The sequence below is a fragment of the Pygocentrus nattereri genome, chromosome 9, assembly GCF_015220715.1.
Source record: "Pygocentrus nattereri isolate fPygNat1 chromosome 9, fPygNat1.pri, whole genome shotgun sequence".
NCBI classification, from domain to species: domain Eukaryota; kingdom Metazoa; phylum Chordata; class Actinopteri; order Characiformes; family Serrasalmidae; genus Pygocentrus; species Pygocentrus nattereri.
Window position 1 is genome coordinate 45,675,085 of NC_051219.1, and position 15,644 is coordinate 45,690,728.

Consider the following 15,644-nt stretch of genomic DNA (forward strand, 5'->3'; position numbering starts at 1 on the left):
CTCTACCCATGCGCGTCATTTTGGATCTGATTACTTGTAGTGAGCATGTAAACGAAGATTCTCCAGCAGATTGTTGAGTAGAGTGAGTATAAACACCTCAGTCTAAATCTAGATCTTTGCATGTAAACACAGACAGTGTGAATCAAATGTAAACGTAAGTCATCATGTGTCTGACTTTATAATGAGTTAATGTAAATGGTAAGTATAGCAAAGCAACAGTAGACCTCAGCGTTCATGTGAAGCTTCAGGGTAATTTGACCTGTATAATGTTTTGTGAGCATGCGTCTTGTTTCACTTCCCTCTTTGTAGGCGGACTGTTCCTTACGGCATGTCCAGCTATCGCGGCTCTCAGCGGGTCAGGCGCTCCAGTGGTGTGGTCAGCACAGAACGCCAGCGCTGCAGCTGTACAGACTGTAAAGACGCACAGTGTCATAAGTTCTGTACAACAAGACGTGTTCACCAAAGGAATCATTCTGGTAATATACGACTGTTAAGAATTGACCTGCACAGTTAGTCAAGCGATTGTTTAGTTATCAATGAAAAAAAAAATCTGTTTTCATCATCTCAGGTCTCAAGACAGACAGAGCCTCATCAGATGCACTGTTAACAAAATGAAGCTTCTGGTCTTCCTTCCACTGTGAACTCTCATCACCTCTGAGATCGCCGGACTGACTGGCCTACAAGGCTCATCTGGCCTTTCCCACAGCTGAATGTGAGGTCAGCTCTCTGAAAATGAACGATTGTGGAGGATGTCCACTCTGAAGTGAAGACCTGAACACTGAATGTAACTCCCGGGTGATCTGTGGACTGACATTGGGCTGAATTATGTCGGAAAGGAAGTGGCCCCCAAAATCCACAGATGTTTGTTTCATCATCCTGAGCTCCAGTCCTCATGGAGGAGATTTTGGAATGTTTTTATCACTTAATCCACATACCAAAACCAGTTTTATGGGCAGTAGACGCTACCTGAAAACAAACGCACTAAAGGGTGAAGACTACTGCATGTGGGTGAAATGGTGGACGTCAAACATCTTGGAGGAAACTATAATTTGTACAAAAATGTATAACATACATTAACTTCAGTGCCCCCCCCCCTCCCCCCGTCATGTTTTTGAAACACCTCTGCTCAAAAGAGAAGACCATGTGCATCAAATCTTGTGTTATAATCCTTGTATACTTGTAATCTTTGTATATCTTTTGTATCTAATAATGATACCGACAAAAAACCCGTAAAAGAACAATAGCATTTAAAATAAGTTTTTATAACTTATATTTTCATCCCAGCTTCATTTTAGTTATCTTTTTTTTTTATCTGTTCATTTTCGTGGTTTAATACCTGGAGAAACCCTGATAGCTGTACTAGAAACTAGTTTTAAAGATATTTTAACTATTTTAACTATTAGCATTTCTGTTAATATCCACATTTTATTGTCCATTGAACATTTTGTTGCTTTCCTAACCGAAACGTTTGTCTCCAAAAGGGTAACTTTACAGGAGAAGACAAACGCACTCTTAATGTTTAATGTGAGTCAGTGTAAAAAAGATTATATCCCAAATTATTTCGAACTGATTCTATTGATCCGTTTATTATGAAATGTTGACATAATGTAATGCTGTGACATAAAAATCATTCAAAATTATTTAAAATTGAAAAACGCAAATATTAAAGATGACAAAAATGAAAGAAAAATGGAAATACATGGTTTTGATGTGACATGCAGGCTCACGGTCATGATCCCGTAACACCGTCATGCGTTACAAGGACATAAGGTTAAGTACATAGCCACTAGCACATGTGTATTAATATAAATACATAACGACTGTGTTGTGATGATCTACATAACACTTTCTGCCCTTTTGTGTCTGATAGAACTTCAGTGTAGCCTTGTTTTCTGAATTGTTCTCTAAAATGCACCTGAATCAAAATTGCTATGAAGTACTTTTTCTCATTTAAAAATTGCCTTCCTTTAAAAAAGTAAATTGTCTCCAAAGAATATTTTAAAATTTGTTTTGAACATTTATTATTAAAAGATTTCAGTCAAAGTGAGACAAGCTACTAGTGGCAGATACAGTAACAAACTTATAACTAAGTAATAGAACCCAGAGGGATTCTTTAATAACGTGTGAAGGACGTTTTCCTGAGTCTGACGTCATTTTAAAGCAGTTAAAAACACAATCACTGCTCACTGCTGCTCATCTCACTCTGACTGGACTCGCGTGATGCTGGTTGTCATGGTAACAACAGATTTTCCAGCAGATTGTTGAGTAGAGTGAGTATAAACACCTCAGTCTAAATCTAGATCTTTGCATGTAAACACAGACAGTGTGAATCAAATGTAAACGTAAGTCATCATGTGTCTGACTTTATAATGAGTTAATGTAAATGGTAAGTATAGCAAAGCAACAGTAGACCTCAGCGTTCATGTGAAGCTTCAGGGTAATTTGACCTGTATAATGTTTTGTGAGCATGCGTCTTGTTTCACTTCCCTCTTTGAAGGCGGACTGTTCCTTACGGCATGTCCAGCTATCGCGGCTCAAACAGTAACAAACTTATACATCATTTAAGCAGTAGAACTCAGAGGGCGTGAGTGATCGTGAAATACCATCCCGGCTGTGATCTGGTGTCCGTAGATCATCTCAGCCGTGATGTTATTGGTGATAACTCCCTCCTCGAGTGCTCTACTGCTTTAATACAGCAGTTAAATAAATACAGTAAGAAATGAATAAACTGGCCGTGAACGCGGTGTTTAATATGTTTTAATGTTCAGCTCCTTCCTCCTAATTAGAGCTCCTTAACGAGCAGCTTGTTGCTACGTCAGAGTAACGAGCTCCGCCCACTCGCTGCTCAGTCTGCTGTAAGCCCCGCCTTTTGAAGCATAGACTGAGCCATAAAACTGCCCCAATATCAGGTTCAGCTCAGTTTGGTCAGTTTCTCCAGATCAGTATTAATGTTGTTTTGTTCCAGCCGGTCTGTGAAGCTTCTTACAGCCCGTTTAGTTTGGCGAATGGTGTTGGGTTCATTTCTGGCTGATTCCAGGTTGTTCAGCTGTTCTTCTGTCACAGCTGCCGACTGAAAAGCTGCTCAGTGGTGACGACAGTTTGGGAATTTAGCGTCGTCTCGTCTTCAGAGTCGGACCAAATCGGCTGTCGGTCAGATGTGGTCTTAACAGTGTCCGTTTTCTGTTTGAGGCAGAGTAAGAAGTAAAAACGTTCAAACGGCCTGAGCGTCTCCTACAGCTGCCAGAGTCGTTGCTTAGCAACAGCGTCTCAGTGGAGTGATGCAGTGTTTGTGAAAAAACGTGATGTTATGGCAAAATAACAGCACGGTAGGAACACTGCTCAACCAGTCAGCTTGTGTGGCCGGAACTAACTTGTGTAAGTGTGTATGCATCTTATACATCATCATGACTCTGAGGATCATCTGGCTGTTAACTGATATAATAGCCAGTTCAGAGAGATCAACAATGAGCTATAATAAAACCGGAAAATTCCTCTAAAACTCCTAACGGACTTTTATCTCCTATGATGGAGCCCATGTATTATTTTTCGTTTTGTGTTATTTTATTGACAGACTTATGTTGTCTCTTCTTCTACCTTTCACACAAGACCTACAGCTACAATAGCAACAGTTTCTTTTCGACAGGTATAATGGTGGACCGAATACCGTTGTGGAGGTCCAGGCTTTAACAAGTACAGGACTGGAGACTGTACTTGTAAGCATATTAATGTATCATTATTTACACTGAGGTAAAGTTTTCATGTCATTTTTTTAAATATCCATGCAAGTACTGGGTCTTGAGTTTATCCACTGATGGAACCTGATGAACTGATGAACTTTACCCAGAATGCCACCTTTGTTCATAATAAATAAACATTGCTACGCAGCAAAATCTCCACTTGAATTGTGTTGGAAATGTATTTCAAATGAGAAAGATCTGAAAGAAATCGAATGACAAACACGCTGTTGCGAATATGGCTTAGATTACAGACTGTTTCAGCCAGTAGTTCCATTGCAAATCAATAAGCTCTGAAAAAAGCTGTTTGCATATGTACCGTTTTAGATTAGTTCTTGGTAGAACCACCTTTTGCTGTAATAACAGCTTTAAGTCTCTTGGGATGGGTTTCTGTAGCTTTGCAAGCTGTTTGGAAATGATTTTCACCTTGTTGTCCTCCAAGCTTTGCTCTAGGTTACTTGGTTGGATGACACTCATGGACCAATTTTCAAATATTGCCACTGGTTCTCGACTGCATTGAGATCTGATGTTTCTCCTAAATTTGAATGTTTCAGCAGGCTGGAGAAGTTCTTACACCTTGTCTCTCTGTATTTTGCCCCCTCCATCGGGCAGTCGTGGCCTGGAGGTTAGGGAACCGGCCCTGTGATGAGAAGTTTGCCGGTTTGATCCCCAGAGCTGATAGTCCATGACTGAGGTGTCCTTGAGCAAGACACCTAACCCCCAACTGCCCCCTGGGCACTGCAGATAGGGCTGCCCACCGCTCTGGGCAAGTGTGCTAAATGCCCCTAGTGTGTGTGTTCACTAGAGTGTATGTGGTGTTTGACTTCACAGATGGGTTAAATGCGGAGGCGAAATTTCCCTGTTGTGGGACTAATAAGGGTCACTTAATTTTAACAAGAATCTTAGTCCCCACTGAGGAAAAGCGTCCATGCAACATGATGCTGCCACCCCCATACTTCACTGCTGGGATGGTGTAGCTCCTTTTGTGTCTCATCTGACCACAAAACCTTATCCCACAGTTTAGCTGGGCCATTCTCATGCTTTCTGGCAAACCCCAGACGTGTTTTAATGTTATTTTTCATCTGTAATGGCTTTTTAGCAGCCTGTCTTCTGTAGAGACCAGTTGTATGCAGAGCTCTTGTTATTGTTAACTGATGCACCTTCACAGCTTTAGGAGACAGCCTTGTCTAGGCAGTGCCTAAAGTGGTCTCACAATTGATCCAACAGTGCTCACTGGGATATCCAAACATTTGCATATTTTATTTTTAGCCTTTTCCTATCTTGTGCATGTTTATAACTTCATCTCTAATTTCCTTAAAATGCTGTTCGGTCTTCATTTTCTCAGCTTTCCTTCGTATTCACAGTCTGACCAATGGCACATGAATTAAGGTCTTTTGTCCAGAAAGCTGAAATTATACAGGGTGATTTTTAAAAAATCATCCAATTTCAAAGCGCCATAGTTTTACAACTGCAATACGCTGAGGAACCAATCACATACCAATTGAAAGAGGCGGTCATAGCGTTTCTGACGGTCAGTCTAAGAGGGGATGGAGACCCCTGAGCAGAAAGCATTTTGCATTCTCCACTTTAATAAGAGTGAATTCATAATAACTGTTAACTGTAAGATGCACCTCAATGTGGTTTCACTAGTCTGACCATAATGTGATTACAATGCCTACACCTGGCTTTTCATGTGGTCAAGTGAAATCCGAAGATGATCTGCCCATCAAAAAACCATGTATATGCAATGTGTGAACAGGCCCACAGGCAGGGGAGGTCTCGCAACACATGACTGAGTAACTAGGAGTTATGTTCTGCAGCCACTGCAACACCATTCAAGCTCAAAATGCCTTGTTGTTTTGGCCAAAAGGACCTTGTTTTGGTGCAGGAAAAATGTCCATTTTGTTTGACTATATTGCCAATTTTACAGTATTGTTTTTGTACATAAATGTACAGGAATGAACTGGTGTTAATTCACCAGTGTGGATTTTACAACCCCATTTACAAAAAAGTTGGGACGAATGTAAATAAAAATAGAATGCAATGATAGCCAAAACATGTAAAACATATTTTTAAAAGAAAATACTACACAGACAACATATAAAATGTTGAAACTGAGAAATGTTGTTTATTGAAAAATATATGCCCATTTTGAATTTGATGCCAACACCACCACCCAAAAAAGCTGGGACGGGGGAGTGTTTACTGCTGTGTTTCATCACCTCTTCTTTAACAGCACTTCCCCTCAGTCCATTGTAAATGAGCTCAGGCCCAGAGAAGGTGGCAGTGTTTCTGGGTCCTGTTTATATTTGGGTTCTTCTTTGTGTTTTAGAGTTTAACAGCGTTTGTGGATGCAGTGATGAACTGTGTTCACAGACAGTGGTTTTCAGAAGTGTTTCTGAGCCCATGCAGTGATTTCCACTACAGAATCATGTCTGTTTTTAATGCAGTGCTGCCTGAGGGCCCAAAGATCACGGCCAGCAGATACTGGTGTTCAGCCTCGTCCCTCACAGACAGAGATTTCTTTAGATAGAGTCTTTAATGATATTATGTACCGTAGACGATGGAAACAACTAATGTTCTTTGCTATTTTACGTTTAGAAACATTATTCTAAAATTCTGAACTATTATTTGATTTTGCAGTCTTCCAGAGTGATGAACCCCTCCTCATCTTTACTTCTGAAAGACTCAGCCTCTCTTCTAGACCCAGTCATGTTACTGAGCTGTTGCGTATTAACCACCAGGTGTTTTTTGTAGCATTACACAATTTTTTTTCTCAGCCTTTTATTACCCTGTCCCAACTTTTCGGGAACATGCTGCTGACATCAAATTCAAAATGGGCATATTTTTTCCAATAAACAATAAAATTCTCAGTTTTAATATTTCATATGTTGTCTTTGTATTATTTTCAATTAAATATAGGGTTTAAATGAGTTGCACATCATTTCGTTTTGTTTTTATTTACATTCTGCACAGCATCCCAACTTTTTTGGAAATGGGGTTGTACGGTGTGGGGGCCAGTCAGCTGTAAATGTGGTTAACCAATCCACATGGGCTTTCTTACTTGGTCAGCTTAGTGGGTTTGGGGCTGGGTATTTTCAGTAGTTGCAGTTTAAAGAAAAACTTTCTGAATGTTGAGTGCTTTTTGAGTGTTCTGTAGGCTGTGTGGGGATAAGGTACTGCCTCATTCCTCACTGTTTAATGGCCTACTCATGCTAGTACCGCTCTGTTAACTGCTTCTCAAAGCACAGATTTCACAGACAATTAAACCGCCTCTCTCACTGAGCGGCAATCTCTCTTGCTGGGGCATTTTCTCCTGCAAGGGCTTGTAATGGAACTGGATTTGCTGTTAAGGATGTGTCTCAATCTGATAATTCACCACTTTTGTGCTTATGAATAATCTTTAAAGCAAAGTAAGTGTGCATTTGGTTAGTTTGTGATGCCATGTTGTACATCATCTTGTCCATACATGATTACTGTAAGAAATCGTTGACCTTTATTAGTCCTTATTCCAATGTAATTATTCAATGACATGTTTAATTTCATAGTGAGTTCTGCAGTAAATTACAATTACAATTTACAGTCGCTGTTTATTCTGCGTCAACAGTTTCAAGTCTGCACTTCTGATGAGTTTTCTGTTGGTGAAACAATGAAAAAATGGGGTACAAATGTAAAGAATGGTGTTCGTTCTGTAAAACAGGACTGAACATACAACAATAACTTCATCAAATTCAAATGAAACGTCTGCAAACGCCAGCAGGGAAGAGCAGGGCGCAACGTAACACAAGATTAATCATTTTTTTACACAACCTCTTTCCAAAAAAGCTGGGATGCTTTGTAGAATGCAAATAAAAACAGAGTGCAATGATGTGCAAATCATCTGAACCATATATTTAAAGGAAAATACTACAAAGACAGCAAATCAAATGTTGAAACTGAGATTTTATTGTTTTTTTAAAACCGATATGCCGATTTTGAATTTGATGCCGACATCAATCTCAGTTTCAACATTTGATATGTTGATTTTACCATTTTGAATTAAATATAGGGTTTAAATCAGGGGTCTTTAATTAAAATTCAATAAGTTTCAGTTAGAGAAAATTTCCTCAAGCAAAAGTCTGGAACATCATAATTAACTTGCATCGTGACTCAGTGCCATATACTGTTTACTGAAGTAGCCGAGTAGGAATATCAGCATCTTATACAGTCGACAGCTGAATATCAGATCAAATAAAGTCCAGTTCGGTCAGATTTCAACAACATTTACTGAACATCAGATCAAATAAAGTCCAGTTTGGTCAGATTTCACCAACATTTACTGAACATCAGATCAAATAAAGTCCAGTTCAGTCAGATTTCAACAACATTTATTGAACATCAGATCAAATAAAGTCCAGTTCGGTCAGATTTCACCAACATTTATTGAACATCAGATCAAATAAAGTCCAGTTCGGTCAGATTTCACCAACATTTATTGAACATCAGATCAAATAAAGTCCAGTTCGGTCAGATTTCACCAACATTTACTGAACATCAGATCAAATAAAGTCCAGTTCGGTCAGATTTCACCAACATTTACTGAACATCAGATCAAATAAAGTCCAGTTCGGTCAGATTTCAACAACATTTACTGAACATCAGATCAAATAAAGTCCAGTTCGGTCAGATTTCACCAACATTTACTGACCATCAGATCAAATAAAGTCCAGTTCGGTCAGATTTCACCAACATTTACTGAACATCAGATCAAATAAAGTCCAGTTCGGTCAGATTTCAACAACATTTACTGAACATCAGATCAAATAAAGTCCAGTTCGGTCAGATTTCACCAACATTTACTGAACATCAGATCAAATAAAGTCCAGTTCGGTCAGATTTCAACAACATTTACTGAACATCAGATCAAATAAAGTCCAGTTCGGTCAGATTTCACCAACATTTACTGAACATCAGATCAAATAAAGTCCAGTTCGGTCAGATTTCACCAACATTTACTGTCAGTTTCCTCTTTTTAGATCACGTCATGTGGAATAACTTCCCTCTGACTCACTTTCTTCTCTGACTGCTGTTTCTCTCCTTGTCCCTCCCCTGTGTGGCGTCTCTGACTCGAGTCTCAGAGCTCATCGTAATGCACAGATCTGATTGGCTGAGCAGCGTCACATGTGATACTTAAAACGCAGGCGATTGGTCTGTGAGTCTAAGGCTTCTAAACTGGTACCATAATGACTAGAAATGATACGTCGATTAAAACAGGACCACCCCCATCAAAATTAAATAATTCTCCATAGTTTATCGGTTACAGGTCCAGGTCCGCACAGCATACCGTCTGGGTCTGGACTCGGACTGTGGTCCGCCTGTTAGTGACCTCTGATTTAAATTGTTTGGACATCACTGCATTTAGTTTGTAATTTACATTTTGCACAGTGTCCCAACTTTTTTGCACATTTATGCTACAAATGAACATTTTTTTGTAGCACCTACTGTTCTGGGAATAATTCAGCTGAAAGTTGCGTGAGTATAGTTGTTACAGCTCAGCCCATAGGCGGGGTTAATTGTAACAGAGGCGCTCGTTTTAAAGGTTGTTAAAAGTCTGTTAAATTCATCCAAACAACAATTACTTCAGTAAAGTTCTGCATCTAAAGCAAATGAGCATTCTGACCTTAATACATAGAAAAGAAATATCTGCGTTGGTATAAATATGATTAGTAAAAAAAAAAAGAGGCTTTCCAATTTGGAAAATTCAGAAAGATACATTTTAAATATGTTATTTATATGATATTTACTGTATATTTTAAATGAATCTGTGTACAAACTCTTCCAAAAGGTGGACAGTTTTGAGTTTATGTGGAGTTTTTGTGTGGAGTGCCGTGTGGAGGCTGCTCTGTAGCCGGGCTGTCTCTGTGAGTTTATATGCTTCAGAATGGTGCTCAATTACAGCCAAAGCAAAAAACGCAGTAAACACCGCAGAAAATTGGAGCAATTGCAAATAATCCTGAATGCAGTAAAAGGTGAGGCCGTTTTTGTTTTGTTTTCTTTAAAATATTAACATCTCCTTTAGCTGGCGACGTCTAAGGGTTAATTTTATGATGAATAAACGTTGTTTTGGTCTGAATGGTAACCGTTTGAGTCATATCATTAAATGCGATTGATGAGCATATGGCACATATCAGACTCTGCAGGATGAAATTACTTGGCCGGCTTTTGGTATGTCTGATCTAAAACTCTCTGGCAAATAATTTAGCTTCTTTCCAATATCTGTTTCTTGAATATAAAATCTTTTGTTGTGTAAATTATGTATCCTGGATTGGCAAGTATTGAGGGGGCACTTGAAGATGGAGGGCAGACTCCAGATGTGAGCTGGCTTCTGCCAACCTATCAGACAGGCAGATGAAGTCAAGTTTCATTAGAGTTGTTGGCCTGTTGGATCCCATATGGTGGAGTCCAGCTTTTGACCTGCAATCCTGACGAGACGAGGAGTGGGAGATAGCTCAAGTATTGATCCCTCTCGCATTTCCATCAAGTAGATGGGAGTAGATAGAAGAGGAGTTTACTCTACATGTGTGTGAACACTCAGATATACACTCTATGGCCAAAAGATTGTGGACACATGAAGACCATGTGTCCACATGAGGCTGTAACAGCTTCCACTCTTCTGGGAAGGCTTCCACAAGATTTTGGAGTGTGTCTGTAGAAACTTCTGCCCTTTCAGCCAAAGGAGAATTTGTGGGGTCAGGTCAAGAAGGACAGGAAGACCTGGATCACAATTGTCATTCCAATTCATCTCAGAGGTGTCCAGTGGGTTTGAGGTCAGGGTTCCACTGCAGTTCTTCCACATCACACACCAAACCTCAAACCATGTCTTTATAGAGCACAGGGGCACAATCATGCTAGAACAGGAAAAGCCCTTCCCCAAACTGTCGTCACAAGCTTGGAAGCATATGTATGTGTATGCTGTAGCATTATTATTAGCCCTCACTGGAACTGAGAAGCCTAAAGTCCTCAGCCGACGATGTTCGCCTGGCTTTAGTGAACAATATGACGTAATTACGGAGAAAACAAACAACCGCAGATGTCGCATGAAGGCTTCGTTTGCCTGTGATTGGTCGGTAAAGAAGAGGTGAGCCATTAATCAAAGATGCATGACTTTGAGGAGCTTTGGCTTTGGCAGCAAAACACTCAGGTTATCATATATTTAGGCTTCCAAGGCGGAAGCTGCCTTCCTATTCTCCAGCTTCTTGGTCGGATTTTCACGCTCCACCTTAAATGGTGGCAGTATTCCAAACTCAAACGTTGCCGTTGTTAGAAGTGTGAAAAAATCATGTACCAGCAGTCATGAAACTTATCATAGAAAGTCGTAGCGTCACGTGGAGCATCCGCGACAGGCAACACGAAACCGCAGAAGGTACGTAAGCTTGTAATCAGGCAAAAGCACTTTTGGCTTCGCACCACCCTTGAGGCCTTAACCCAAACCTCCAAATAAAGATCAAGTCAAGTCAAAGTTTATTTACATATTGACTTGCATTAAAAGTAAAGTATGCTTTTTCCTTCTCCTGTAAAGTTTTGGAGATACGAGGTTTTATTCTGACAACAGCGACATGTTATGTGTGCATTATATAGATATTCAGATCAACAGTGCAGCACCTCATTCGCTCTATATCATCCTGTGGATTTTAAAACAGCAAGAAAACGAGCAGCATTCCCTGAGAAGCCAGTTCATCCTAAAACCAGGCTAAGAATGATTTCTCTTTTACAGCTCTGGACAGAGGGTCCTGTTGTTCTTGACCAAAGGCTTTAACCACAACCTCAAACCGTGACATGGCTGCTTGGGAACTGCCCTACTTAGGGACTGCGCTTTGGGATCAGGCCTGCACACCATCTCCCTGGGATAAGACAATACACAATAAGCCTGCCCACCAACATTCCTCCTCAAACCCAGCAAGTGCTTAAGATCCATGTGAGCCATAGATGATGGGCCGAGGCCAGAAGACGAGGATGTTTTCCACTGAATGCTTCACATTTATTCCACATACCTCTGGAGGAAGGAAAGGGAGAAAGGGAGAAAGGGAGGAAAAAGGAGGCTATGCCAGCCCAGGAAGCTGGAAGGCACTGGAAGGGGTTTTGTTGAAGATTGCTGATGTTTGTTGCAGAAGGATAATCTTTTGCTGCATGCCCCTTACATTTTTTTGCTGGGCTTTGGGCCTGGAGAGATTAACTGTCCAGATCTCAAGACATTCCAGAAATGGGCATTTTTTTTCTGGCTAGACCACTGTTTAGGGATAGTGACCTCCCATGGAAACCAAAGGAGACAGGAGTAGGGCGTGTCCCAAATGAAAGTACCTATTTTTAATGAGCTACATTTTAAGCCAGTGTATTAATAACATTAATAGAGGCCTTTAGTGGCTGTAGGTTGGACAGGGGTATCTATGATTCAGGAAAACAGATTTTGCTTTGCAATAGCAAAAAGATTGATCCGATTTCAAAATGATTTATTTCAGCTGTACATCATTCCAGATCAGTGCAGTGAGCTGTAAATGGTTTAAATGAGCATAAAGTTTATTATGTAGTTCTACAAGGTCTCAGTCTGAACCTCCTCCAGCTGGACGGACGACATCAACACCACAGTCAAACTCATCCCAGACTGGACTGAGCGTGTCGGGCGTCGCTGCTCTCACGGCTCTTTCAGTGGGATTTCGGAGATCATCCAGTGCTGTGGAACCAGCGCCGAACGCTCTGAGCTGCTGGAGCTTCACTGCTGATGAAAATCCCGCTGCTCAGTTCTGACGGATTCACTCTTATTGACGTGGAGAACGCAGAACGTTCTGCTCAGGGGTCTCAGCTCCTCTCAGACTGAAGGAGCCAGTCAGAAACTCTATGACCCCCTCTTACAGTTGGAGTGTGATTGGTTCCTCAGCGCCTCCCGAATGTAAAAATATGATGCTTTGAAAATCGGATGAATCTTTTTGAATCACCCTGTATTTCTAAAAGTGAGAGTGTAGGCCTGTTGAACTTCAGCTTATGAGTACAGTGCAAAGGTTAAATATTAAACACCAGACTTATTACATCCTATTATTACAAGTCTTACTATTCCGTAAATGCAAATACTGTGAACACAAAGCTTTACAGGTATTCTTTCTTACTTTAATGAAAAGTAGCATCAAGGAATTTCAAATGAAGGCAAAGTGTCATCAACCTGTTGATAGGCACAATATTCAGGGACACAATCTCATATACACTTGAGGGCAGACAGCACTGAAATGCAGCAGAAGGGTGCAGTAAAGAGGCCCTGCAGGACTGGAGACGGACTCTTATGCTTAAATTGCTCTACGTTCTCTCTTCCTCTGCCTAGTCTTCTCTTCTCTCCATCACATCTACTGTTGACCACACACAAATGAATGTTCACAAGGATTTATTTAGGTTTATTTAGTAAAGAATAGAAACTGAATGTGGTCAGATGGTCATTAAGCTCAACTTGTTGAAGAGCGTTACTGTTCATGCTGCACGGTGGATATTTCTAGCTTCGAATATACACCAATCAGGCATAACATCCTGACCACTGCCTTGTTTCTACGCTCACTGTCCACCTTATCAGCTCCACTGACCGTATAGCTGCACTCTGTAGTTCTACAGTTACAGACTGTAGTCCATCTGTTTCTCTGATACTCTGTTACCCTGTTCTTCAGTGGTCAGGACCCCCATGGACCCTCACAGAGCAGGCACTATTTGGGTGGTGGGTCATTCTCAGCACTGCTGTAACAATGACGTGGTGGTGGTGGTGTGTTAGTGTGTGTTGTGCTGGTATGAGTGGATCAGACACTGTGTCCACTCACTGTCCACTTGATTAGTCCACCTTGATAAAATGGACAATGAGCGGAGAAAAAGAGTAGTGTAATATTGTGATACCAGTGTAAGCATAATAGCCTCATTTATGCATATGTAAATATGAATCAGATCCCTGGGCCCTCCAACACTATCACATCAAATACTGCAACCAGGCTTGTATGTTATGCGCAGATCTTTCGCCTGCATGTAATGAATATAGGCTTCTGGGTCTGTTCTGTGGTGGACAGTCAGGAGGAATGAGATGTCTTTGTTCTGTGGTTTTACTAAGAATGAGTTTATTTTTAATATTTGTCCACACTTTTTATTTTTCGAGCTTAATTCAGGTAACATTTCTAAAATTCTCAAAGGCAAATGAAATAAACTCCACGAAAGACGCTGAATCTCTGGTCCAGGCTTTCACATCATCCTGCTGCGACTCCCTTCTCATTGGTGTTAACTCACAAAACTATCCGTACTCTTCAGTGTTTACGAAGCTCAGCTGCTAGAATCCCCTCTCGGCTCATTAAAGCCCAATTTTCTGTCAGTTACACTGGTTACCCGTCCTGCTTTGTATCCAGTCCTCTACATGGGCTGTCGCCAGGTTATTTAGCTGATCTCCTGCACCCTACCTGCCCTGCCTGAGCACTTAGGTCCCCAAATTTAGACTGGTCACTATTGGACGCAGATCCTTCAGCGTCACGGCCTCTAAACTTTAAATGTCCCCCACTTTTCTCCCTCATAGGCTCCATTAAAAACGACCCTTTTTCTCTCAGCACTTTCATTCTTTTCCTCACTGATGTTTTGGGTTTGACAAAGGTGCTAAATAAGTTGAACTTATTTTTTCCTTATTAATAGCAGCGTTTTGTTTACAGTACCGTTTTGTATTGGTAGTCATGTTGGCCGCAGAACCTTGGACATCTAATGTGATTCATCTTAGAAAACTTCAGTCTCTGAAAAGTTCCTTCCAGGGTCTGCGTGTCAAATCCATTTGGACGAAGTTGCGCTTACTGTTACTGGTAAATATTGTTTCTGAAGTGCAGATATTGCCATTTTCACAATTCTCTACAGAGCAAAACTGGGGTTTCAGCTACAGTATACCAAACCTGCAAGACCAGTGGTACATATTCTTCACCCATATTTCACCATATAGTTTAAAGTAGACAGTGTTTAAAAACTCCAGCAGCACTGCTGTGTCTGATCCACTCGTACCAGCACAACACACAGTAGCACACCACCCCCACCACCCCACCACCACGTCAGTGTCACTGCAGTGCTGAGAATGACCCACCACCCAAATAGTACCTGCTCTGTGAGGGTCCATGGGGGTCCTGACCACTGAAGAACAGGGTAACAGAGTATCAGAGAAACAGATGGACTACAGTCTGTAACTGTAGAACTACAGAGTGCAGCTATACGGTCAGTGGAGCTGATAAGATGAGCGTAGAAACGAGGAGGTGGTCAGAATGTTACGCCTGGTCGGTGTATATACACTGTTCAAACGGCCTGGTCCAGATATTAAGAAATAGCTCTGTTTTTAAAACATGATGTGGAAGAAAATCAAGCTGGCATCTACCGTAGAGCTAGGACCCCTAATTCAACACACTGATACGTTCCACGTGTACTGAAGCCGTGGAGCACCTGAACACGGAGCCGTGGATTCAATATCACATTCTGATCCCTGGCTGCCAGTTTCACACCAAACAAAATGTTCCCCGTCTCCACTCGAGACGCATCTCCACTCCCCGCAGTGTTCCTGTTCACCTTTCCAACTTTCCTTTCGGCTTTGCCTTCACTCAGGCCTGGCCTTCTCTCCCCGTCTCCCCAGAAAGTGCTCAATCCTTATGACCTTGATCGCCACCACTGGCTTCTCATTTTGTGTTTGGGATTGCATGCTGCCATTTCTGGCCTCTCGCCTGGGTAATTACCCCATCCCACACCCACACACACACAACTCCAGTGAAGGTCGTGTTTGAGGTCGAGGAAGATGTGAAACATGCAGCGGCTTTCTGGCTAAAACCCTGCTCACACAGTAAACAGCGTTCGGTTCAGTTTCTCTGACAGCCTTGATTGAAAACAGAGCCGGTAATGAAA

The 15,644-nt window shown here is 41.2% G+C and overlaps 1 protein-coding gene across 1 annotated transcript in view; it reads left to right on the forward strand.

Moving 5' to 3' along the window:
• edn3b (endothelin 3b) overlaps positions 1–2,694 on the forward strand; it is a gene marked incomplete at its 5' end in the record, with an annotated part of 20,411 nt that extends 17,717 nt beyond the window's left edge. Inside the window, 2 exons of the mRNA XM_017715912.2 lie at positions 310–476; positions 569–2,694. Coding sequence (XP_017571401.2) covers positions 310–476; positions 569–615 — 214 coding nt within the window. The remainder of the gene's footprint in view (positions 1–309; positions 477–568) is intronic.
• Positions 2,695–15,644: the final 12,950 nt, after the last annotated feature.